Here is a 27,165-nt window from a genome sequence, read left to right as displayed (position 1 = left end):
CATGCTATTTTCAGGACAGTTTTCCTTTTGATATAAAAAATCTTTTATTGCTCATTTTGTCTTACAGTGAAACATATTTCTTTGCTCATTTATTACAAACAACTTGTTATGGCACACTTATTAGATGACAATAATAAAAATACACATCCTATCACATGAAATAAAACATCTAAAATTAAGACCATTTAAAAACAGCTGAACTATTGCAGCTTCTTGTATATGATCTGTTCCTGTGGCACCAGAATACAATTTAATCCATGAATACTTCTATAAATAAACATGAAATCAAAGAATACAGAAGTTATATTTTTATCACCAATTTAGTTTGTTAATATATACTTTCTTATCAAAATTATATTACTCCATAGTTAGTAAATCTCAATACTGAAAAAAGTCACAAAAAAGTTATACTTTCATCACCAATTTAGTTTGTTAATATATACTTTCTTATCAGTTTATTATCAAAATTATATTACTACATAGTTAGTAAATCTCAATACTGAAAAAAGTCATTAAAAAAAGTAATCAGCCACACAATAAAAACATGAAGTGTGTTTAATAGTTACAACAATTCCTATATTTCAGGATAAGCACTCCCTATCATGTTCTTTCCTCTGTAGCGAAAAGTATGTGTGTTTATAAAAACTCTTTTACCACTTAAACTAAGAGAGCACTTTTGATCAGGGCGTGCTACAAAACATACTGTGTAAAGTGCCATTTCCAGTTCTGGACTAGTGCCAACAAACATGGATCCAACTGGCTTTATAACATTTTCCCATTTGTAGTGCAGCTTCAAGATTGCTCCCTTCTGAAATAAGCAAAAAAAGTATTCAGCAAATGGCCATTACACTATGACACTCAACTGGAAGGATACTGAAAATGCAAACACACCTTATGTAGCTATCTTGTCAAAATAAAAGTAAAGAGTGGTGTCTAGCCATCAAGAATTTAGCCATTATGTAAGCTGTCTATTCTCTGTTTAAATTATTAGTTACTGAATGAAAAATTATTGTTAAAGCAAGACATCAGGTTCCTTTTATCTGTCTGCATTTGTTTCTCTTATGCTCTTTACATAAATAAAAATCTGCAATTTACGGTCTGAATTAATATTTGAGACTACTTTACCAGAAACTACATAACTTTATTCACTGATGCACTAAAAGCACATTTGTTTTGTGAGTGATCCCTTTTTTTAAAATATTTATTGTGGATTCCTGAAGGAGTGAGTGGGAGTTACTTTAAAAACCACACATTATTAACAGTTTCTTTCTTTATGCAACAAAAGAACGAAGTCAGCCACACTGTGATCACGTAACAAGCTTTAAGAGAGGCTCTCATTATTTTATTCTCTCATAACCACAAACAAAACTGAAATCCATAATATATAGTCACCTGAGACCTGATGTTAAACTCGAATCAAGTTTCACCTGTAATTGTAAAAACAAACACATCCACATATCAATACACATTGTTCAATCCAAAAACGAAAAAGGAGTTTCCAACTTTTCTTCTCAAAGAGTGTCAGAATTAAATAAGTTTTTTATTCATTAAAGAATACTGTTTGGAGCATTGTGGTTTTTATTTTGGATTATCACAAATATTACTCTGTTCATAAAGGAAATTTAGGCAGATGGAAATAATTACAATTGCCTGTCAATAAACACTTTCTCTCATGTGGTTTGCTCTAAGGAATTCTACTCGGTACAAGCAATGCAGATGCTCACAAGCTTCAGATACAAGACTGGCATCCACCCTGAATTTTAAAAATTTCTGAGGGTTGTGGAGAGGTGTTCAGTATGCTCACAACAAAATTTTCAACTCATTTCCAGAGAGTTAAAGCCTTAAGAAACAGAGGTGTCATTTTCAAAATGAAATTGTTGCATATTTAAGTCTGTCATTGTAGCACACTTTCTGTTACTACAGTGACAAATGAATTTTCAAATGGAAGTGTTCCAGTACCATGTTTCAAACACAATACTATCTTCACTCCTGGTCCACTCAAGTATTACATTGCTGTGTGCTATATACACAAATTTTTATAACAATAACCTTGACACGTTTCATATCCATGGTGAGATCATTATTGTGTAGATCTACAGAACATGTATAGAATAACAGAAAATAAATACATTACATACTTACATCTCCCAATTCAAGCTTTCTAATGTATCCTAAATAATCCGCATGTTTTAAAATTTCTTCATTATTAAAAAAGATCCAGTTGTGTAGCCCTGAAATTTCTCCTCTCTTGAGTTCACCTAGGAATACATGTTCAAATGCACTTGATCCTACACGTCCACCTCCTCTGGAATACATTCCAAACCAAATTTGATTCAGCAAATTCTTGTATGCCTTTGGATCTCGCCTTACCAATCCTGTAATAGCATTCATTTTCAAACATAACCAACCACTTTTGATTAAAATATGGAAAGAAGAGTTTGTAAAACAGCTAATTACCATGATCTGCCAGAAAGCGCATTGCAGTACTCATTACGGGAGTTGTAAGAAATGTATCCAAAAGACTGCTCTCCTCTGCACGTTCCTGGGCAGTAACATGCTCATTGACAGACGTATCAGCAACATAATTATCATAAAGCATGCGCACTTTTGCTACAGTTGGTAACTGGAAGACTCTCTTGTCAACAGAAATTAAGCTGTATGAGTGAAAAAGAAAGAATAAATAATTAATATACATACATAAAATGATGGCAATTAGGATACAGCACACATAGATTCAAGATGACAAATACTTCTTAATATAGCTTTTACCTGACAAAGTTGGGCAATCCACATGACATTAGGTTGAAAGTTATTTATACTAAGATATACAACATATTTCATAATAGCCTTAAAATTAGAGAAGCAGCCGAAGCTGTCACCATGTAAGTCGACAATACCAATACAACTCTATATACAAAAACATATTTTTCAGCCAACATCAACTGGTGATCAACTGCCAGCTGCTTGTGGCTTCCACAAAAAAGAGAACTTCCATCTCAATAATTAAGTTTAGGAGCCTTTTCTCAACTGCACTTATTCATAATAGCAAATAGAACTAAATGTGTGTGTTGAACTTGAAACTGTTGGTTAAAAAATAGAACAGCATTGGCTCTTGGTAAACATTCCAGGTTATATGGTCATGGCCCATGAAACTTCTTCATTCCTAGCATTTTATTCAGAGCTGCACAGTACACTGTACATCTTCAGAGGTGCTCATGGTTCTGCTGAGTCTTACCAAGCCAACAATACTCAGCAGAGCCATGACCACTTCTGAAGATATTCAGGGAGCTTTGAACAAAAATTTAGGAATGAAGAAGTTTCATGGGCCATGACCATACAACCCAGAAGATTTACCAGCAGGTAAGATATCTGATTGTGAAAGACTTCATTGTACAATTGGAACAATGTTAGTTGGGATGTTCTGTGCCCATATTTCTCTTGCTGTGAGTCTCCCTCCACACTTCAGATCAAACCATTTGTAGTGTGATGGCATTCTGAATACAAGATCATTAAAGAGTTTTCAGAAATTATGATTTCTTAAGATAATGAAAAAATGTTTATCATTTATGTTTTACGTTCACGTGCAGGGATTGTAGCAGCATGGACATATATACTTTGCTGTGGTTGGACCATTGCCAGGCTGGTCAGGGTGCCAATGTTAGCCGATGGACAGCTACTGGCAACAGGTATTGCCATTTTGATCAGAGCCCCTATGCCAATCCTTTTTTAAATGCAAAAAGAAAAAAATATGAAAAACTTTGGAAATGTTCAGTCTTCATGTTATACTTATAAAAGAAAGGTCGTATGTTAGCAAAGATTATGTAATTGTCATAATGACAAACTTTTGTAGTTGTGATGTTTGATTACTATGATTACAGTGAAAGCGCAAATAACTATTTGTCAGTTGAGAGTTACAATTAACCTGTGCTGTCTGAAAAGTTTCTTTGATAAACCATTACCCTGCCTTACTGGAAGCTTTAAGAAAGGCGTAATGAAAATAATTATTTCATCCTCTGGATGATACAATAGCAACAAAAATAAACAATATTCTTAAGCTATGGAAACAAATCAAGCAGTGGCAAACTTTTGTATTGCAATATTCTTAAGCAGTTATTTTAAATCATTCTTACATTATTCATAAAAACATGCAGACAGAAGAATTATTACATTTGTGGTGTGCCAGTCCATGTTTGTATAAATTAAAGTGTATCATAGCACACTCCTAAATTTTAGATCAAAAAATTTTCATTTCTGCATATCTTATTGTGTGATTATTTCAAGATTTGTTTTCTTTATGATATAAAATTGGCTTGTTCAGTATCCTGAGGGACGACATGGGTTTACTGTGAAAACCCCGATTACACAGAAAACCAAAACTCCAGCTGTCAGCGTCAGCTGACAAAGCACATATTTGGAAAACTGGGATCATCATTAACTACATTAGAATGCAAATAACTCAAAGATTAATCAAAGCATAAAAGGTCACTTGTAACACATAGGGCAAGTGCCAAACTACAAATCCAATGAACTGGGATTCAATCCCCAGTCAGTTCAAATATTTTAGCTTTTACTTATGACTTCTTTTACCTCTGGCAATGGTTAGTTAATGTGAAAAATTTCAAGTTTCACTGTGGTTTGAAGTTTAATATGAACTGCAGATCCCCCAGCAACTGGCTGAGTAAATCACTTCATATGTCACCTTCAACCAATCTTCAGGTTGTGGACAGGTTAATTAACTAAAGATCACTCACAAGTGCAATGTTGAACAAGTGACCGTCCTTGTGGTTCAAAGAATTACATGGCAGCTGTGGAAGAATGATGACTGATGTGTATCTCTGCATATTCCTTACTGATGAATGATGCTTACAAATGAAAAAATGACAAAACAAATTGTTGTATGGGAGAGCACAACAACTGTGCAGGTGTCTTACTTATTTTCTCATGGAGAACCAGCACAATGGACAAGACACATCTTCAGGATGGGACAGGGATTGTAGTAATTTGCTAAAGGGTGTACATGCACAGACACAATGTATACACTCCATGAATCTATGGCCCACTACAGAGTAGCATATTATCCCAAGAACAAAAGAAGGGAAACATAACAATGATTGTATTCTGTGAAAAACAAATGATTTGATTTGTCATTTTGAATTGTCACTTTGCACTCTGAACTCTGAATTTGTAAACAGTGCTTCCGACTTCACTATGTGTTGTGACAGTGCCACGACATTTAACAGTGCCGCCATGACAGTACACGAAAACGGAAATGGAGGTGCTCCGCAAATCGGCTGAGCGCGGGAGCACCACATAGCTACGAACGGCGCCAGCCGCATGTCACGGCACGGCAGTCGAATACGAGAGACTGAGTTGTTATCATGTGATCAGCTTTTGTTTCTAAGAGAGAGTGTTGAACATCCACGCAATTATTGGTGATTAAAGGTTATAACACTTTTTGGCGACGAGGATGGGATATTTTCACTGCGTTGTGGATTTACGTGTTCGTGACGGGGCAGACATGGAACAGCTTATGCAAGCGCTCATTGAACAACAAACACAGCTGACGGCTACTATTCAGGCTCAACAGACACAGCTGACGGCTGTGATTCAGGCGTTGTCCACGTCGCTTACTCATCGTCTGTCTTCCTCTTCTCCGCCTCCATTCCCTCCTTACGACAAGGCCGCTGAAGACTGGGAGGATTATGAGAAGCGTTTGCGGCAACACTTCTTGGCTTTTGGCGTTGTCGACGCTCCTATGTGTAAGTCGTTATTTCTATCTTGGATTTCCCCTCGGATCTATCAGCTGCTATCTCAGTTAGCCCCTCTGCGGGAACCTGCCTCCCTGTCCTTCCAAGAAATGTGTGACTTATTGTCTGACTATTATCGAAAAAACACCCATGTCGTTGCCGCCCGCATGGCGTTCTACCGGTGTCGTAAACAGCCCCATCAATCTTACAGGGCTCGGGCGGCGGAACTACACGGTCTGAGTAGCAAATGTCAGTTTGTCATGGACACACATCACGAGTCTTATGCTGATTCAATGGTTAGGGATGCTATTCTACGGCTTGCTCCTGATAAAGAAGTTCGGCAACGTGCCCTACAACTGCCAAACCCGTCGTTGTCGGCAGAAGTTCTAACCATCGCTCAATCCTTTGAAGTATCTCATGCTGCTGGCGCGCAAATAGACGCATGGTGTGATGTAGGCGCTGTACAGTCAACTCTCGACACGGACAATTTGCCTGTTTCACAGGAGAACGACTATGTGGACGCGGTTTACTCGCGTCAACAACGTCTCGTAGGTCCGCAACGCTCGCAGCGAAACCAGCAACCACAGAAGCTGGTTCGTTCCGCACTTCCTTCTTGCCCCCGTTGGCCCCCGTTGTTTCGTACAGCACGACAGGGCAGCGTGTCCAAAACGTTGGGCCACGTGTAATTCATGTAGGAAAAAAGGTCTCATTGCTTCTGTGTGTCAGTCCCCTAAAGTTCCTGTCAACGAGGACGAGGCATCGGACATGGATGTTCACTGTGTGCTTGCTTTCTCAAACAAATAAGTTGTTTGTTACTGTTCGTGTTCTGGACAAAGACATCCGCATGCAAGTGGACACTGGCTCTGCAGTAACTCTCATTAACTCTCGCACGTATTTGGCGTTGGGCTCCACTCCTTTGTCTCCAGTTACGTGAAATCTGAGGACTTATAATAAACAGAAAATTCCTATCATGGGCCAGTCTGATGCTTCCACTGCCTACAAGTCTGTTGTTCGGCCCCTCACGTTTTATGTGGTGGATCATGCGGGCACTGAAAACCTGTTCGGTTATGATGCTTTCCAGTTGTTCGGGTTCTTCATTGATGATGATGTGCACCTCATATCTGAGGATATTCCGTATCAACAGCTGGATGGATTGTGTTCTGAATTTTCGTCCGTGTTCTCTGCTGGTCTGGGTTGTGCCAAGGATTTTGAAGCCCACATTACTCTTAAACCTACGGCTCGCCCTAAGTTTTTCCGGGCACGCCCTATTCCGGTGGAGTTTCATGCACCTGTCAAGGCTGAGCTAGACAGGTTAACAGCTTCAGGGATTCTCCTTCCGGTTACCTCCAGCGAATGGGCATCGCCGATCATGGTGGTTTCTAAACCAAACGGGAGTCTGCGATTGTGTGGTGACTTGAAAGCCACCGTCAACGCTCAGAGCCTCATTGACACTTATCCTCTTCCCCGTCCTGAGGAGTTGTTTACCAAGCTCGTTGGGGGCCAGTTCTTTTCCAAACTTGACTTATCGGAGGCGTACCATCAGTTGCCGTTGGACGCTACTTCCAAGGAATTTCTCGTTATCAACACTCCTTGTGGGTTGTATCAGTACCAGCGGTTACCATTTGGCGTCGCTAGCGCACCGGCCATTTTTCAGCGGTTTTTGGATCAGCTCACGGCTTCCATTCCCAGCTGCATAAACTATCTGGATGACATTGCTGTCACGGGGGCCGCCACTGAGGAGCACCTTCGTAATTTGCGTTCACTGTTTCGGGTTTTGCCTTCGGCTGGGTTGAGGTGCAATCTGGACAAGTCACAGTTCTTCCAACCCTCCATTGTGTATCTTGGTTTCCACTTGTCCCGTGAGGGTATACGTCCTCTAAGTCAGCATGTTGCGGCCATTAACGCACTACCCCGGCCGTCTACGGTCAAAGAACTTCAGACGTTTCTAGGCAAGATTGCTTATTATCACAAATTCATTCCATCCGCAGCAGCGGTAGCTTATCCTCTGCATCAGCTGTTACGCAAAAACGTCCCTTTCTGTTGGTCCGACGCGTGTGAGCAGGCTTTTGTCCGCCTGAAGGCTCATTTGCAGTCGGCGCCTTGTCTTGCCACATTCCGTCCGGGTCAGCACTTGGTTCTGGCGACTGACGCGTCACAGTATTGCCTAGGGGCTGTTCTTGCCCATCGGTATGAGGATGGGTCGGAACGACCCATCGCCTATGCTTCCAAGACCCTCAACGAGGCGCAACGGCGTTACTCTCAAATCGAAAAGGAGGCGCTCGCTATCATTTATGCTCTAAAAAAGTTCAGCGTTTTTTTGTATGGTTCTAAGTTTCACCTCATCACCGACCACAAACCACTGGTCTCTCTGTTCAGCCCATCGGCGTCGCTTCCGGATAAGGCAGCTCACCGCCTGCAACGTTGGGCCTTATACTTGTCTCGTTTTCATTATGAGATTCACTATCGCCCCATGGCCCAGCACGCCAATGCTGACGCATTGTCGCGATTGCCGATGGGCCCCGACCCGGTTTCCGATCGTGATGAACTCCTCTGTTTCCACATTGATGAGGAAGAACATCGTGCGGTCAAGGGTTTTCCACTTACAGGTTGGCAGGTCACGTCGGCTACTGCGCGGGACCCGGTCCTGCGTCGGGTGATCGGTTTTGTTCAACGGGGTTGGCCAGACAGGACCAAGGGCCGGGTATCGTATCCTCTTCGCAACTACCATGCCTTGCACCTTCGTCTGTCTGTTCATGATGGTGTTGTTCTTCTGGCCACGGATGGCGCATCCCCACGGGTCGTGGTGCCAGCCTCTCTTCGCAAAGATGTTCTCAAACTGTTGCACGAAGGCCATTGGGGTATTTCTCGGACTAAGTCCCTGGCCCGCAGTCACGTTTATTGGCCCGGTATTGATTCGGACATCGCCCATATGGTTGCTACGTGTGGTCAGTGTGCTCAACAACTGGCTGCACCTCGTACAATGCCCTCTCCGTGGCCTGATCCAGCTCAGCCATGGGAACGGGTGCATGCCGACTTTGCCGGCCCCTTCCTCAGTACTTATTGGCTACTGTTGATTGACACCTTCTCGAAGTTTCCGTTTGTTGTTAGATGTCCGTCACCCACCACTGCGGCGATGACGCTGGCTTTGTCCAAAATCTTTGCACTAGAAGGTCTTCCATCCACGATCGTCATGGACAATGGCCCTCAGTTCTCTTCGCAGGCCTTCCGTGATTTTTGTACTGGACAAGGGATTCATCATGTTACAGCACCTCCCTTCCATCCACAATCGAATGGGGAGGTCGAGCGCCTTGTCCGCACTTTCAAATGCCAGATGAAAAAATTCCTTAGTGATTTTTCCACAGATGACGCTCTGCTGCAATTTCTGAGTTCTTATCGCTTCACGCCTCTGGGTGATTGCAGCCCTGCTGAACTCTTGCATGGCCGCCAACCGCGCACTCTACTGTACCTGCTTCACCCTGTCAGGCCTTGTACTGTGTCCCCTAGTGCAGGAAAATACTCGGTGGGCGCCGACGTGTGGGCACGAGGGTATGGATCTCGCCCTAAATGGATTCCAGGGGTGGTCAAGGCTCTTCGCGGCCGTCGGCTTTGTGAAATACGTACGGGCGATGGCACGGTTGTTCACCATTACGACCAGATGCGCCCACGAGTGGTGGCCACGCCAGTGCCACCGCCCCATCCTTCGCCTCCACCAGCCCGAGAAGCCAGTCCTGTCGCAGCTGCCAATCTACCGTACGTGTTGATGCAGACGACGTCGCTACCGCTTCCGAGTATGTCGGAACCGGCCCCAGTCGCGACGCCGCCTTCTCCAGGGCCCATCTTGCTGGAGCACACTCTCAGGTCCATGACACCTATGGATGCTGCTCCGGAGTTTTCACCCATCATCTCATCCAGGAGGCACGTTCCATGCACGAGCTTCCGTCCTGGACGTTTTCAACCATACTCTCGTGTCTCTCCGCGGGATCTCCTCGGGGCCTAGCTACGAACGGCGCTGGCCACATGTCACGGCACGGCAGTCGAATACGAGAGACTGAGTTGTTATCATGTGATCAGCTATTGTTTCTAAGAGAGAGTGTTGAATATCCACGCAATTATTGGTGATTAAAGGTTATAACACTATGAATATTGAAGAAAACTATATAAATAAAAGTAATTTTGAAGAATGTACGGGAGATTTCATGTACAGAAGATGTATATGAACAGTATCTCCACATTTACTGAAGACAAACAGAAACTGTCATATGTCATTTCCTTCCAGCATACACTGTGTAAGAAGGAAAAGGAGTCCTCAATAGTGTAACAAGAGTCATGGGTATTTAAGAAGAAGAGGAAATCAGAATAATATGTAATCTCTACTGATTGAAGTAAGTAAAAATCTTAACTCTGAAATCCAGTGGGAGCACTACACAGGTATTAAACCTCAGAGACAACACACAGCAGTTGTTGAAACTGAATGCTACTGCACAGGCAGTAGTGGTAGAAACTGACATATTTGTTAATGCCAAAATCTGAACAAAAGTCATAATAGACATCAGCTTTTTCTGTCTGATGACATAAAGAAGATGTTTAATATAAATGGGATGGACAATCTAAAGATGCCATTTTTGGACATATAAAATTGGCATGCAATGTCACAAAGCTTGTTGCTCACAAACTGTAATAAAAATTTATTCCAGTTTGCAAGTACAACTGAAGACAAAACTAGAGTTATAGAACATCATTAGAATAAAGAGCATAAACTATGAATGTAACTTTGTAGATCTGTGGTGAAAAATTAGGTAACACACATCATCATTTCTTTGGCCCATGAAACACGACAATAATCAAGCAACTCTGCAAAATTATGTTCAACTGACACATTCCACATCAAACCATTTACTGTGAATACGATCTAAGGAACATGGAACTAACTAATTAACTACAATTTATGGCATCCACACATAATCTTCACTATAGAAATACTTTTAAGATTAACAGCTACAGGTTTGTGCACTGAACTGTCACAAGCCAGCATTTAAGAGATGAATGACTTACGGCAAAGGTGCAGCATCTGTTAGGCTGTTTGATCTTGTACGGGCCTGATAATTTACTTTTATGAATTTGGCAGCATTGTTCACATCTTTTTTCAGCAAAGTTTCACTCAGGGTTTGTAATTCCTTGTCAGTAACAGGTGGTGGTAAGGCAGCTGCACACAATAAAATTCTGCTGTATATTATAAACGTTGTCAAACAAAACTGCTTCAGCGCTCTAACATCATTATCAACTTCCATAAAGTTCATAACAAGTATTTATCCAAAGCAATATTCACAAAATGTACATCATTACTTTTAATCACAGGAAAATGTCTAGCAACAGAGACAAGGCTTATGTATTAGCAGAATCCACTGAATGTATCACAGGAAACGTAACAAGATTGCAAAACAATACTAATATATAAGCAAAATTCACTTACTCTGTTATATAAAATATTACGCCATTAAAAGTAAGAAACTGGTATTTACACTAGTTTTTGAGCTCTTGGTCTTCTCCTTTTATTTTTTTACTCATTTGCAAAAGTACACACATTCACACACAACCACACAGACTCCCAATACTGATAACCTTACCAGAGCATTTATTGACAAACTGTATCCTATTCAGCCCATCCATAAACATATCTTCTGTGCCATCTCCTCCTCTGACACCAATAAACCTGTATTGCAGCCACTGACCAGCACACTTTTGATAACCCAGTATCAGCCTGGCCTTGGACAGCTCAACCACAATCTACAGCAGGGCTTTGTCTACCCTGTGTCATGTCCTGAGATGAGGAATATCCCACGCAGGCCACCCAAAGTAGTGTTCTGCCACCCACTCAACCTACAGGGTAACCTTGTCCATTCTTCCTCCACCCTGTTCTCATACCCAAAGATGATTCCCTTGTGCTTAGCATCCCATACACCATCCACCACCACCTACTGCGGTCAGTTGCAGACATTTCGTACTCAATAAATGGCAGGGCTATGTGTGAAAGCAACCAAATTATAAACCAACATCATTATGAAAAAGGCAGACTGTAACTCACCACATAGATGATATGGTGAATTGCACACAGGCACTACAATAATACAGTTACACATGGCCAAAGCACTTTTCAGAAAACAAGACACACACACATTCATGCAAGCAAGTGCACCTCACCCACACACAACTGTTATCTCCAGCCACTATAACCAGAATATAACTCTCACATTGAACAAAAACAACAATCTGAAGTAGAGTGGGAACGGGACAGAGGTACCAGGGTACTGCTGAGAGGAGAGAGGAACGCTGTCTGGTGGAGCGTCCTGGGACTAGACAGTAGCATGACAAGGCTACCAGGTGCAGCTCCTTCAAAGGAGAAGTACTTGTGTGTTAGGATAAAATTAGTAAGGTGTATGTGGAATGACGTAGTGGATTTGAAGTCAGAAGGACATTGAAAGAGGTAGCGTTCAACAGCAGCAACACCGTGGCCATGAGGGATGTTGGTGATGATGCATTGAAAATTGGTGTCAACTATGACGAGTGCTGTTCCAGGAGGTAAAGGGGTGGGGATGGTGGAGATTCGGTGAAGGAAGCGGTTGGTATCTTAAACATGCGAGGTCAGATTTTAAGTAATAGGTTGGAGATGTTGATCAATGAGGGCCGAAAGTCTTTCATGAGAGTACAATAACGAGCTACAATGGGGCATCAAGGACTGTTGGGGATGTGGATTTTGGGGAGCTTGTAGAAGGTGGGTGTGCAGGATGACATAGGGATGTGGAGGGAAATAGGTACATGGAGCAGCAACTGGAGCTTACACTGGACTTAGGGGATAGTATCACTCTGGCAGAGTTTATAGTTGCAGGAGTCAGACAAATAGCAGAGGTCTTTCACCAGGTAGTCACTATGACTCATAATGGCAGTGGTGGAACCTTTGTCTGCAGGTAAGATGATTACATTAGGATATGTTTTAATGCTGTGTATGATTGACCTTGCTCCTGCTGAGGGATTGGTGCCAAAGAAGTGTTTCCATTGCAGGAATTGGGAGAAGAAGAGTACATCTTTGACAAGCCCAACATTGTAAGGCCTCTGGATAGGACTGAGGCTTCTATGGGGCCGAGGATTTTGGTGGAAAGGTTAGCAACACTGTTCTGGGATTGTTTTGGGTCTGGATTTAGTGAGGTGTTGACAGGGTGTTTTGAGTGATGTGGCAAATTGAAAATGTCAGCTACGAAGGGTCTGGGTGGTGTGAGGGGTTGATGAGGAGGAATGCTGTGGGTAGGATAGGAGTTGTATAGTTGCATCCAAATGAGGCAGTATGATGTCAGCAGGTTAGACAACTTATGGGATTGGTGCTGGAGAGCAAGGAATTCAATTTCAAAGATGTTGTGTATGTAGCAGCCACAGCACAGTATCAGTATCTTGAAGAGGTGTTTCTGGGATGCCTGTGTCGCGGAGGTGTGTTTTTGCGGTATTAGCTTTGGGAGGAAGAGGGAGAGGGACTAGCAGAAACTGAAGAGGAAACGTCATTGTGGAAGGAGGGATGTAGCCCAGAGGAAGTAATTTTATGGTTAGGCCTTTGTGGGGAGGGGGAGGGGGGTGGGGTTCCACACTTCAGGCAACATTTAAGAAATAGAATGTGAGACTAGGTTTTAGCCGGGGAAGGGGATGCTTTTCTGAACTGTTGCAGAAAGATGGAACAAGGGTCCATTGTGGTAGAGATGGCATTGGAGAAACAGGAAATGACATTGGAAATGGGCAAATGAAGGTGTTAGATGGTTGTGAGGGAAACTGCATAACAGAGGACTTGTAGAAAATAATACATACAGACACGCAACAATATGTATGGAACATAAAATTTCATACAGACACACTAAAATACACACAAATATTTAAAAATATGCATAAATATGTGAAAAATCTAAAAATATGCACAAACAAGCACACAGAGAAGGACCTGGGGAAGGATGATGAGGCCAAGTTGAAGGTATGGTATTCCTGGAAGATGACCTGGGGGTGGTTAAGTAGGAGGGGGGAGGATGGAGGAAGGTCACAGTTGGATGGTACTATGAACTGAGAGAGGTATTGTTCAGTGTTGGGATTAGGTTGACTTTGGTTGGAAGGACTGATGGCAAAGAAGTGTTTCCTTTCCCAAGTACTTTCCCAAAAACACAAAACTTTCAACAAGAATCATCCTATCAGAACACGAAAGTTCCACCACTTTGAATTGAAGTGACTACCTTGCAGCAGGCATCTGCCAATTGTCTGACTTCTCCACATACAAATTCTGCCAGAGTGATTCCATTCCATAAGTCCAACATAACCTCCAATCCCTGCTCCAGGTACCGACTTTCCTCCTCATCTCTATGTCACACTGCACACTCACCTTCTAATTGTTCCCCAGAATCAACAATTCTGGACACTTCCTTGTAGATGGTTATTGTACCCCCACTAAAAGAATTCCAACCCTTATTGACCAACACCTCCAACCAACGGCCCAAAATCTAGCCTTCCATGTCAAAGATACCAACCACTTCCTTCACCAACTCTCCACCATACCCATGCCTTTACCTCCTGGATCTCTACTCATCATGTTGATGCCAGTTCCCTGTACATCAATTTCTCTCATGCCCATGATATTGCTGCTATTGAACACTACCTGTAGCAATGTTCGTTGGACTCCAAATCCACTTCCTCATGCCTCATACACTTTACTATCATTACCCTAGGACACAACTGCTTGTCCTTTGAATGGAAGGTATACAAAAAAAAGGTCTGTGGCACAGTCATGGGCACCCACATGGCACCTTCCTATGCCGACCTGTTTACGGTCCATCTAGAGGAATCCTTCGAAGCCTCCCAGAACACCAAACCCCCTGGTCTGGTTCAGGTTCACTGACAATATCTTCATGATCTGGAATCAGAACAAAGACACCCTCTCCTTATTCCCTCAAAACCTCAACACCTTCTCTTCCATCTGTGTCACTGGGTCCTCCTCAACCCAGTGTGCCACCTTCCTGGATGCTGACTTCCTCTTTTCTTGATGGCACCTCTGTCCACAATAAACCACCAACAGTACCTGCATTTCAACAGCCACTATTCCTTCCACAGTAAAAAATTCCTCTCATACAGCCTGGCCACTTGGGGACAGCGTACTTGCTGCAAGAAGGACTCCGTTATCCAGTATGCTGAAGGTCTCACAAAGGTCTTCACAGACAGGCATTACCCCACAGACCTAGTTTGCAAACAGATTCCCCATGCCGTATCCCTCACACTCCCAATTCTCACACCAACTCCGGATCAGCTACAAAGGAGTGCCCCCTTTGTCACCCAGTACCACCTTGGACTGGAACAACTGAACATCCTTCATCAGGGCTTTGATTATTTATCATCAGGCTCTAAAATGAGGGACATACTACCCAAAATCTTTCCCATCCCTCCTACAATGGTGTTCCATAGCCACCAGACCTCCACAACATCCTAGTCCATTTCTATGCCACTCCCAACCCCAATGTCTTACCACATGAGACCCAGGAGCAAGTCCTCCCGCCCACCCATCCAACACTTCCTAGTCCAGACCTGTCACAGCCTTATCACACCCCGTCAGAGGGTGGACCAGCTGTGAAAGCAGTCATGTCATATACCAACTCTGCTGCAAACAATGCACAGCTTTTTATATTAGTGTGACTATCAACCAACTGTCTATTATGATAAATAGCCAAAGAGAAACTGTAGCCATAGCCAAACTGTGGCCAAGAGGAAAGTGGACTACCCTGTGGCACAACATGTAGCTGAACATAACATGCTCGATTTCAAAGGTTGCTTCACAGCCTGTGGAGCCATCCCTTCCACCAACTGCTTTTCTGAACTGGGCAGATGGGAGTTATTCTTACAGCACATTCCCTACTCCCAGAATTATCCTGGCCTACTGTAACCTACTGTTCCCACAACCTCCACCCAACAGTTTCTGCCCCACTGTCCTACCATATGCTCCCAAGTCACGTCCCCTCTCCCTCACAGTGTGCCACTCTCTGTCAATGCACCCACTGGTTCTTTTTTCCCCTTTTCTGCTCCCTTCCCCCTCCCTCTGCCGCCAAAACTGTGCCTGGCAGCCTTGTCATGCTGCCATCTGGTCCCTGCACACTCAATCAGACAGTACTCTTCTTTTCCCTTCTCTGCCCAACTTGAGACTGCTATTTTTGTTCAACATGACAGTTGCACTCTGGTCGTAGCAGCTGTGGGTAGCAGTCATGTGTGTATGAGGTGAGCTTGCTTGTGTGAAGGTGTGTGTGTTTGTTTTATTTTCTGATGAAGGTTTTGGCTGAAAGCTCTGCAGCATATCCTGCACTCATGCAATCCCTTGTCCTAAACCTCTGCTAACCTGTTTTCCACTGCCTCTCCTTATCTTTTCCCTTCTACTTTCTGTCCACAACACTGATCACTGATTCCCAGTCCAGATTGTGCACTAACTTCTCCCACAATTAACCCCCCCCCCCCCCCAAAGTGAGCATTCTCTCTCACTTCCCCCCCTCCTACACCACTCTCCCCTCCCTGTCTTCTCTGCATCTCCACCTTCCTTCCCTTTTTGGCCCTCGCTCCCCCTCCCCCTATCTCTTATGAACACCACCCTCTGCACTCATTTCATCTTGTTGTGCAGCTACTGAATCATCTGCCAAAAAACCTGCCTTACACTATCCCACCACCCCTTGTGTCCATATGATTATTTTTTTTTTTTTATTCTACTTCAATTCAAAGTTTAGTTGGCTGCCAATTCCTGGTTCACATTTCAGTCTATCCCTTATTCGGCCTCCCAACAGCCCACTTCCCAATAAGGTGGCGCTGTTTGTATAATTAATCTGCCATTCTCAATTCATTAAATGTACACATTGCTATATCTATATTTGTTTATTTATTTATTCACTCAGGGATCATCTTACAGTAACATAAAATTTGTCATTGTGATGCAATAAAAAGAAATAAATAAAAATGTAAAAATACACAGAACATATAAAATTACTTTTTATGAAGATTGGGCAGTGGGCTGGATGGCCTTGATTGCATTTGCCTTAAAACCGTGGAACAACAAAATCAAGGTGGTGAGACAGAGCAAACACCCTCCTCCTTGATATATGGTCTGCATCACAACTACTACACTGCTTCATTGTACAATGTTCACTGTTTTACACACAATCTGATCCAGATAACTTATAATATGAAACATAGCTTTGCTCTTCATTGTTGCATACACTATTGATACCGGTGGTGACTTCTGAAGCATAAACATGCTGCTATGCCCCTTCCACTACTTTCAGTCTGCTCAGAAAACTGGCTCTAGCCTCGTAAACATGCAACTATGCACATCTTCATATGTTATTCTCTGTTCAGCTGAAAAACTGCATAGCATCCCCCCCCCCCCCCCCCCCCCATGATAACTGAGGTGCTGAACTCAGGAAAAAGGCAAGACATCATTATCATGCACTATAGTTCTTGGCACATGATTTTCTTGTAACATAATTACATTGTGATCATGTATTGTAATACAGCAGAGTGTTGCAGTCATCCCCTTTCATTATTAACCCCTACTATGTGTGCTCTAAGTAATCTTTAACTGTATACTATGCATTACTTACGAAGAATGCTTTAACTGCCTTTTCAAACTCCATGATTGTATATAGGACTATTATTGAAATACTTATTAACTAACGTTTTCCCTGATAGGCACAACCAATTGGTAGACTTACTCACTTTGGTGCAGTAAGGACATCCGTGGTTGTTCCCCCCCCCCCCCCTCACCCAATGAGCCCAACTACTGCTTCTAATTATAATCCTTAAGGCACTTTCCTGCAGTTTAAAAATGGTGTTTGTGCCTTCAATCCCCAAAAAAAAGAGTCCCTTAGCTAAGTATTAAATGTACCAAAAGACATTGGCTGTTACAAAATGCTGATCACATTCTTATTGCCAGTCTTTTTGTTCATTCATTCCATGTTAATTAACAATCAATTTTCATCCCTAAAAACATCACGTTTTTATGCAATTTACAGATTTATCTGTATGTTTAATGCAAAAAAGTTATTTTCTCTCTGTATACTACAGTACACACTGTTTTTTCATGTTCAATTTTAATTTTTTACATACTGTCCAATCATAAACAACTTGAAGGTTTCATTTGCCTTCTCTAATAGGAGTTCTGGTGTCATATCAGTGACTATGAATGATGTTGCTGTCACCAGCAAACAGAACTTATTTTACATGTCTTGTACAGGATAGAAAGTCATTGATATATATTATGAGTGCAACTGGGCCCAAAACACTACCCTGAGAAACACCTGTGTTTATACATGTCTTGTCTAAGTTTGTTTTACCAAAAATGTATCACAAGCAGATGTGTGAACTATATCTCCTCAAACCACTTGCCAGCTATTCCTCTTACACCTACTGCTTCTGGCTTCTTTAGTAGTATTTTAATGTCAATTTGTCAAAAGTCTTGGACAAATCTGAAAATATGCCTGTAACACAGTCTTCCTTGTAAGAGCTTCAAGTATAACTTCTGTGAACTTTGTGGAGCCGGATTTTGTGCTCTTCCCTCTTTGAGAATCAAACTGTGCTTTGTTAACAAAGTTGTATTTATTCATGTAAGTCATTAAACTATCTTTCATTATTAACTGAATTATTTTTTAGGTGCAGACATAGCAAAACTGGCCTGTAGTTTTCTGTAATCTCTGCATTACCTTTCTTGAGTAGAAGCACAACTCAAGCACATTTTACATATTCTGGAAGAAATCCAGACCTAAGGGGCTTATTTATTTTGTTTGTTATTGAGGCTTGTGTGCACACTGTCAGAACAGAGACTGGAATCTCATCTATACCTGCTGACATCTAATTTGTTCTTTATTGCATCATTACTTCAAGCTGTCTTGTGGGAAACAACGTCATTGTGATTGCGGTGTAAAACACTGTGGGTGCTATATGTGTTGCAAAAAGATTTTGCTCAACTTCTCTGCAATACCAGAGAAATAGTCATTTACAACATTTGACAATTCCTGTTGTTTTTTTAATTATTCTACCCTGACTTTCATTTGTGTATCATTATACTTGTTTCTGTCTTTTCCACTTTAATGGTGTATAATATCCCTTGTGTATTTTTCATACTTGTGACAGAAATCAAGGAACTGTGGATTAGTGTAGTGCTTTTGTAAAGAACTGAGAAATCTACATGTCTGAGAGGACTTTCTAATACCCACACTTATCCATCTATTTTCTTTAAATGCTGGTGTAGAAATGCTACTTTTGGAAATATCTCCTCAAAATTTAACTTAAACAGTGTGCAGGATTTTGCGTTCTTACCACCCACAGAGTTTCCCACATACCTTCATTGCAGGTTTTATTTGTCAGTGCCCTAGGAAAAGTATGTACTTTATGTTCTTAGGTCATTCTGTAGAATTGCTATTTTTGGGTTTTATCAAGTCTCTTTTTAGCTTTATTATCTGATAGTAATGATCAGAGAAGCCAAGACAATTACATTACAATTGTCCCTGTTAATATTTGTAAATATATGATCTAAGACTGATGCCAAAGTTTCTGATACCCTAGTAGCAGTGTTTAACAATTGAACCACACCAAAAGTGCTCAAAATGTTTGTGAAATTTTTACAGATTTCACCCTCAACACCTGTGCTAATATTTACATAGCCACATGTTGTTATGTGAGACTCTTTCAAGGTCTTCTTTTAATTTGTTGAAGAAAGTGTCCACATTACCACTAGCAGACTGGTATAAGCATAGAACCATTAACTTCTCATCAATGACTGATTTCTTTAGTTCAATAGTTGTAAATGTTTATCTACATCTACACTAACTGTGGTCATATCTTCTAATACGGCAATATAACTATAAATTATAATTTAGAGTGACTGCGTGAGTGAGAGAGCGACTTGATTCCACCCCACCCCCCCCCCTCTATGCGGTGGGGGAGGGTGGGGGGACCCAGTACTCACATCTATACAATACTTATGTTGCCTGTTCCAACTGCTCTTCTGGCCATCAATGCAAACCCTTTTCTAATTTTGCACATTCCTTTGAAGCCATTACTTTTGTCTTTTATTCTGACATTTTTGTATTGTATTTCGCACACACAAGATTCAGTTGGCGAAGTGACCTTTTGACACTGTTATGATTTTAATAAGTTGTTGTTGTGGTCTTCAGTCCTGAGACTGGTTTGATGCAGCTCTCCATGCTACTCTATCCTTTGCTAGCTTCTTCATCTCCCAGTACCTACTGCAACCTACATCCTTCTGAATCTGTTTACTGTATTCATCTCTTGGTCTCCCTCTACAATTTTTACCCTCCACGCTGCCCTCCAATACAAAATTGGTGATCCCTTGATGCCTTAGAATATGCCCCGCCAACCAATCCCTTCTCCTAGTCAAGTTGTGCCACAAATTTCTCTTCTCTCCGATTCTATTCAATACCTCCTCATTGGTTATGCGATGTACCCATCTACAGTATTCTTCTGTAGCACCACATTTCGAAAGCTCCTATTCTCTTCTCGTCCACACTATTTATTGTCCACGTTTCACTTCCATACATGGCTATACTCCATACCAATACTTTCAGAAACGACTTCCTGACACTTATATCTATACTCGTTGTTAACAAATTTCTCTTCTTCAGAAACGCTTTCCTTGCCATTGACAGTCTACATTATGTATCCTCTCTACTTCGACCATCCTCAGTTATTTTGCTCCCCAAATAGCAAAAATCATTTACTACTTTAAGCCTCTCATTTCCTAATCTAGTTCCCGCAGCATCACCCAATTTAATTCAACTACATTCCATTATCCTCATTTTGCTTTTGTTGCTGTTCATTTTATATCCACCTTTCAAGACACTGTCCATTCAGTTCAGCTGCTCTTCCAAGTCCTTTGCTGTGTCTGACAGAATTACAATATCATCGGCGAACCTCAAAGTTTTTATTTCTTCTCCATGGATTTTAATACCTACACCGAATTTTTCTTTTCTTTCCTTTACTGCTTGCTCGATATACAGATTGAATAACATCGGGGATAGGCTACAGCCCTGTCTCACTCATTTCCCAACCACTGCTTCCCTTTCGTGCCCCTCGACTCTTGTAACTGCCATCTGGTTTCTGTACAAATTGTAAACAGCCTTCGCTCCCTGTGTTTTACCCCTGCCACCTTCAGAATTTGAAAGAGAGTGTTCCAGTCAACATTGTCAAAAGCTTTCTCTAAGTCTACAAATGCTAGAAATGTAGGTTTGTCTTTCCTTAATCTATTTCCTAAGATAAGTCATAGGGTCAGTATCGCCTCACCTGTTCCCAGTTTTTCCATTCGTCTCTAAAGAATTCGCGTTAATATTTTGCATCCGTGGCTTATTAAACTGATAGTTTGGTATTTATCACATCTGTCAACACTTGCTTTCTTTGGGATTGGCATTATTATATTCTTCTTGAAGTCTGAGGGTATTTCGCCTGTCTCATACATCTTGCTCACCAGATGGTAGAGTTTTGTCAGGACTGGCTCTCCCAAGGCCGTCAGTAGTTCCAATGGAATGTTGTCTACTCCTGGGGCTTTGTTTCAACTCAGGTCTTTCAGTGCTCTGTCAAACTCTTCACGCAGTATCGTATCTCCCATTTCATCTTCATCTACATCCTCTTCCATTTCCATAATATTGTCCTCAAGTACATCGCCTTTGTATAAACCCTCTATATACCCCTTCCATGTTTCTGCTTTCCCTTCTTTGCTTAGAACTGGGTTTTCATCTGAGCTCTTGATATTCATACAAGTGGTCCTCTTTTTTCCAAAGGTCTCTTTATTTTCCTGTAGGCAGTATCTATCTTACCCCTAGTGAGATAAGCCTCTACATTCTTACATTTGTCCTCTAGCCATCCCTGCTTAGCCATTTTGCACTTCCTGTTGATCTCCTTTTTGAGACGTTTGTATTCCTTTTTTCCTGCTTCACTTACTGTATTTTTTCCTTTCATCAATTAAATTCAATGTTTCTTCTGTTACCCAAGGATTTCTACTAGCCCTACTTGATCCTTTGCTGCCTTCACTATTTCATTCCTCCAAGCTACCCATTCTTCTTCCACTGTATTTCTTTCCCCCATTCCTGCGAATTGTTCCCTTATGTTCTCCCTGAAACTCTGTACAACCTTCAGTTCTTTCGGTTTATCCAGGCCCCTTTTTCTTTAATGCCCACCTTTTTGCAGTATCTTCAGTTTTAATCTCCAGTTCATAACCAATAGATTGTGGTCAGAGTCCACATCTGCCCCTGGAAATGTCTTACAATTTAAAATCTGGTTCCTAAATCTCTGCCTTACCATTATATAGTCTATCTGAGACCTTCCAGTATCAGGCTTTTTCCATGTATACAACCTTCTTTTATGATTCTTCAACCAAGTGTTAGCTATGATTAAGCTATGTTCTGTGTAAAATTCTCCCAGGCGGCTTCCTATTTCATTTCTTAGCCCCAATCCATATTCACCTACTACATTTCCTTCTCTTCCTTTTCCTACTATCGAGTTCCAGTCATCCATGACAATTAAATGTTCGTATCCCTTCACTATCTGAATAATTACTTTTATCTCATCATACATTTCATCAATCTCTTCGTCATCTGTGGAGCCAGTTGGCATATAAACTTGTACTACTGTGGTAGGCGTGGGCTTCGTATTTATCTTGGCCACAACAATGCATTCACTATGCTGTTTGTAGTAGCTTACCCACATTCTTATTTTCCTATGCACTATTAAACCTACTCCGTCATTACCCCTATTCGATTTTGTGTTTATAACCTTGTAGTCAAGTGACCAGAAGTCTTGTCCCTCCTGCCAGTGAACTTCACTAATTCCCATTATATCTAACTTTAATCTAGCCATTGCCCTTTTTAAATTTTCTAACCTACTTGCCCAATTAAGGGATCCACACTCCGATCCGTAGAATGCCAGTTTTCTTTCTCCTGATAACGACATCCTCTTGAGTAGTCCCCGCCCGGAGATCCGAATGGGGGTCTATTTTACCTCCAGAATATTGTACCCAAGAGGACGCCATCATCATTTAATCATACAGTAAAGCTACATGCCCTCGGGAACAATTACGGCCATAGTTTCCCCTTGCTTTCAGCCATTCGCAGTACCAGCTCAGCAAGGCCGTTTTGGTTAGTATTACAAGGCCAGATCAGTCAATCATCCAGGCTGTTACCCCTGCAACTACTGAAAAGGCTGCTGTCCCTCTTCAGGAACCACATGTTTGTCTGGCCTCTCAACAGATATCCCTCCATTGTGGTTGCACCTATGGTACGGCTGTCTGTATCGCTGAGGCACGCAAGCCTCCCCACCAACGGCAAGGTCCACGGTTCATGGGGGTGGGGGTTTACAAGTTATAACTTAATAAGTTATTAAATTTAACAAGTTATGCAAGCCTCCCCACCAACAGCAAAGGTCCATGGTTCAAGGGGAGGAGGGAGGGGGTTTACAAGTTATAAGTTATTAAATTTAACACGTTATAATTTAATAATTAGCAAAAAGAACTGATATATCTCTTGTGATATAATGCAATGCCCTGTTTTACCTTTGAACTGACAGAGAATATAATCAATGTGAAGATCACCTAATGACGGAGAAAGACAGTAACCTTACTTACTACATTGAATGTCTTTCATTGGATGAGGCTGGAATGCAATAAGTTTTATTTTAGTGTTGGACTGACTGGTGCTTTGAAAAGCTTCTAACTTTTATTCTTGACCACAGCTTCTTCCTGTCTATTTAATCAAAGGTCTTCTCAGAATCAATACGAAAACTTGAGTCTCTGGATAAAAATCACTGCCTGTGCCAACCACAAATGTTAATTCCTGCGGTACACAGAAATTGTGTGTGCCTACTCATTTTACTGGGGTCTGCAAAAACTGTGCGCACCTGCTTGTCTTGCTAGAGTCTGTACAATACTCATACTGTTCCACACTTGTCCTGTACACGTTTACCTAAACTATTTCCAAAGAAATCAGTCCCTGATTTGAGAAGTTTAATAGTCAAAAGTTTATGCTATTCCCACAGGCTGAACTTAAGTCTTCTCTGTTTGCAAATATGCCTTTCTTTTGCTTTCTGTTACGCACAAACAAGCCTCATTAACTGGCATGATAATTTTAGTGCCATGTTTAAGACTACCTACACACTTCCATGTTTAAGACTACCTATATACCTCCTGTAGACTCTTCAAATAGTAACTGGAAAAGTTGATCTCTCTCTTTATCAACAACATACAAGATAGTGGCTGTGATGCTCTCTTTAGGATTTCTAGAGTCTTTTTAATGATCACACATCAACTTTTGAAAAAGATTATGTTGGCTGAAAGCCTTAAAGGCATGCATGCGAAGAGAGTAAAAGCTAGTTAGGAAAACTCACTTAATTATCTAACACAAACTAACACTTTCTTCTTCTTAAGCTGATCTTTGCTTTCATCATAAAACAATACTGAATTTAGAATTTGTTTAGCAACATAGACATGATCCAAAAACAATAGCTCTTTAGTAGTGCCCAAACAGAACTTAAACTTTCGCTTCTTCAGTTACCAGTTTCTATATTTTGCTTCATACATAAAATATTAATATTTTATATGCACCTGGCATTAATAGTGGCTAGCATCCCATTACTATAGTAACTGTATAATAATGATAATTTAGGTTCTGTTTCAACTAGGCTAACTGAAAAATTAAGTTACCATACCTATCTATACTCGACAGGACAGGAACTATTTTTATGTTAACATTTGTTTTCTGTGATCTACTAACTAGCTAAAACTATAATGGATGAAAGTACTAACATATGAATTACCATGAAATTTTTTTTCATGAGATACAAGAAATATCAGGGATACAAAATAGTGCAGACAAAACTAAATTAAAGCATAGGAACAGTGTGTGTAATGTGGATCAAATCAAAGCACACATGGTAGCTGAGTATTATCACCACAGTTTTGGATGTGAAATGACGCAAAAAAGTTATTTTCTTAATATATAGTACCATACATAAAATATCTACCAAATGAAATGGCAGCAGCCATCACACACGGTATTGCAGTAGTTTATCACCACCTGCAGGAAGTGTTGCACTGTGATAACAAATGTCTATCTGACAGGCAGCAAAACACAAAACTTCTGCTGAGGCACTGCCATTGCGAGTAAGAAACAAACAAATGATAAATGCACACTAGTAAGTGTAGGAAGTTTATATACAGCTACTTCTATTTAAATCAAGATGCTCGCTGTTCTCTTTCTTACCCTTTTCTTTTTAATTTCTATTTTGTCAGTTAAGGAATTCATTCCACGATGTCATTGCTGCAATCTTTGATACAGTTTAACTGTGAGAATTGATTTCATATTGTTCGGTACAATAATACAAACCAAAGACATGTTACTTTTATTTCAGTGGCCTAAAAAAGGGACTGAACAATGCTTCAAGCAAGCAACATGACCCACAATTATAAATTATTTTCAAAATCTATCACTACACTGATATTCTGTATCCATTCATGGAACAAACATTGTGTCTCGTAGTATCTGTAAAAACCTATACTGGTAGTGTAAATTCTTGCCCCTGGTTGTTCCATTTGTTAGAAGAAATGTTTGTGGTATGTTATGGTACAAACAGTGACTGCAGAATGTTATAATTAGTCTGCATGACTGGAATTTTGGAGCTTCATGTGAAGTATCACTTAACAATGTTGTCTCTTTTACACTTTCTAAATGGTTTTGATACATGTGGGGGCACATCAAACGGCAAACCTTTATTAACAAGCAGGGATATAGTGGATATACAGGTAAAAAGCAAGTTTTTTTCCTGGTTGTAAGTTCAATTAACCGAATAAGGGCAACAAAATTTTCCCTTAAAGCACATTTTCGTGTTTTCCTGTACTACAAAATCGGCTGTAGTGATGAGTGGATCTGTCATTCGTAAATAAAAAGCAGTCACCTTCGGAATTGCTTACAGCAACACTTATAGCTGTTTATGAAAGACTCTGAATCGCTGAATCCTTTTATCTTGTAGTTATTGAGTCCTGAGTTTAAGCCTCTGTGCACAGACCTTGCAAACAAAGCAAAAACCAGTATTTCACTTATGAGACTAGCCGTTATTAAGAGCAAACGTGTCTTGCGCTTTTAATTATTCATACATCGCGCGCTTTCTCTTATCGTACAGCTTGTTTACCATGTTACTACCACTTTATCACTTACCCAACAATTCTCCCACAAACAGTAGAGAGTAAATGCCAACAATCTTCATTTCGGTATACATTGTTCGGCCAGTTAGAGCTACACCAACTAGCCCCTCTTTGTGCCTTAATAACTGACCTCTTATTTCGCGCCCACAGCTGTATGTCTTACGTCATCTGTATCTTTTTTTTTTTTCTTTACGTGCTTAGTTCTTGTGTACGTCGTTGTGCAATGATCAACCTTGTTTCTTTGAAGCGTTCCCGCGGCCTCTTCCTCCGTCACATAAAAACGACGCAGTAAACAGGCATACCCACGCTTTTTGTTAGTACTGGCACACTAATTGAACCGAAGTATATAAGTAATCACGTAGTTTTGTTTTTTATCTGTTTAAATTTTATCATATTGTCGGCATCTAAAATTGTATGCCTCCGTAAAGTAAAGAAGGGAACATGCTCAACATTTATTAGATATTGAGGGCAAACAATGACGCCTGAAAACATGAGAACATTATAAACTGAACACATCTGCTCAATGCTCGGCGCCCCTCTTGAACCAAGTATAGAATTAACAACATAAGATGCAAACGATACATCGACTTTTTAAATACATCGAGCTTTCATCCATAAACATCGATGTTAGCGTCGATATTTCGAATGGCGACATAAGTTAGAAAACATAGACATCGTTCAACAATGTGTCATTCACTCCATTCATGCCAGCTCAGCCGTCGACCCATCCAGCTATGTAATTCGTGCAGTGCTCCATTTATAGATGTTCTCATGATTTTTGTACTTTTAAGGTAATAGTTAATTAAAAGTTAGAGAATATTTTCATTTACTCCAAATAGTCTCAGATGAATTGTGTACTTGTTCCATAGATGGTGAACACGACACATCGTAATGATGTGGAACGTGTAGGTGTCTATACAAGATATTACATTAGACAAAATATTACATGACACTCAATATTTTAATTTTTTGTGGGTATTGGGGAAATTACCCACTTACTATATCCAAAAATTCATCTAATGAGTAGGAGTTGAGATTAAGAAATTCTTTTAATTTCCTTTTAAATGCTATATGGCTATCTGTCAGACTTTTGTTGCTATTAGGGAAGTGACCAAAGACTTTTGTGGCAGCATAATTTACCCCCTTCTGAGCCAATGTTAGATTTAACCT

At 40.9% G+C, this 27,165-nt stretch overlaps 1 protein-coding gene across 1 annotated transcript; it reads right to left on the bottom strand.

The window, feature by feature from the left end:
* Window positions 1–24: 24 nt before the first annotated feature.
* Window positions 25–26,580, bottom strand: LOC126268187 (endoribonuclease CG2145-like). Its single transcript, XM_049973794.1, has 5 exons — window positions 26,009–26,580; window positions 10,800–10,950; window positions 2,458–2,654; window positions 2,143–2,375; window positions 25–808 (listed from the first exon to the last, which is right to left on the bottom strand). The coding sequence occupies exons 1-5, from the start codon at window positions 26,067–26,069 to the stop codon at window positions 575–577; spliced, it is 876 nt and encodes a 291-aa protein (XP_049829751.1). The 5' UTR covers window positions 26,070–26,580; the 3' UTR covers window positions 25–574.
* Between the last annotated feature and the right edge of the window lie 585 nt (window positions 26,581–27,165).

This window comes from Schistocerca gregaria, chromosome 4, assembly GCF_023897955.1.
Source record: "Schistocerca gregaria isolate iqSchGreg1 chromosome 4, iqSchGreg1.2, whole genome shotgun sequence".
In the NCBI taxonomy this organism is placed as follows: Eukaryota; Metazoa; Arthropoda; class Insecta; order Orthoptera; family Acrididae; genus Schistocerca; species Schistocerca gregaria.
This window is presented reverse-complemented; position numbering and strand designations above follow the sequence as displayed.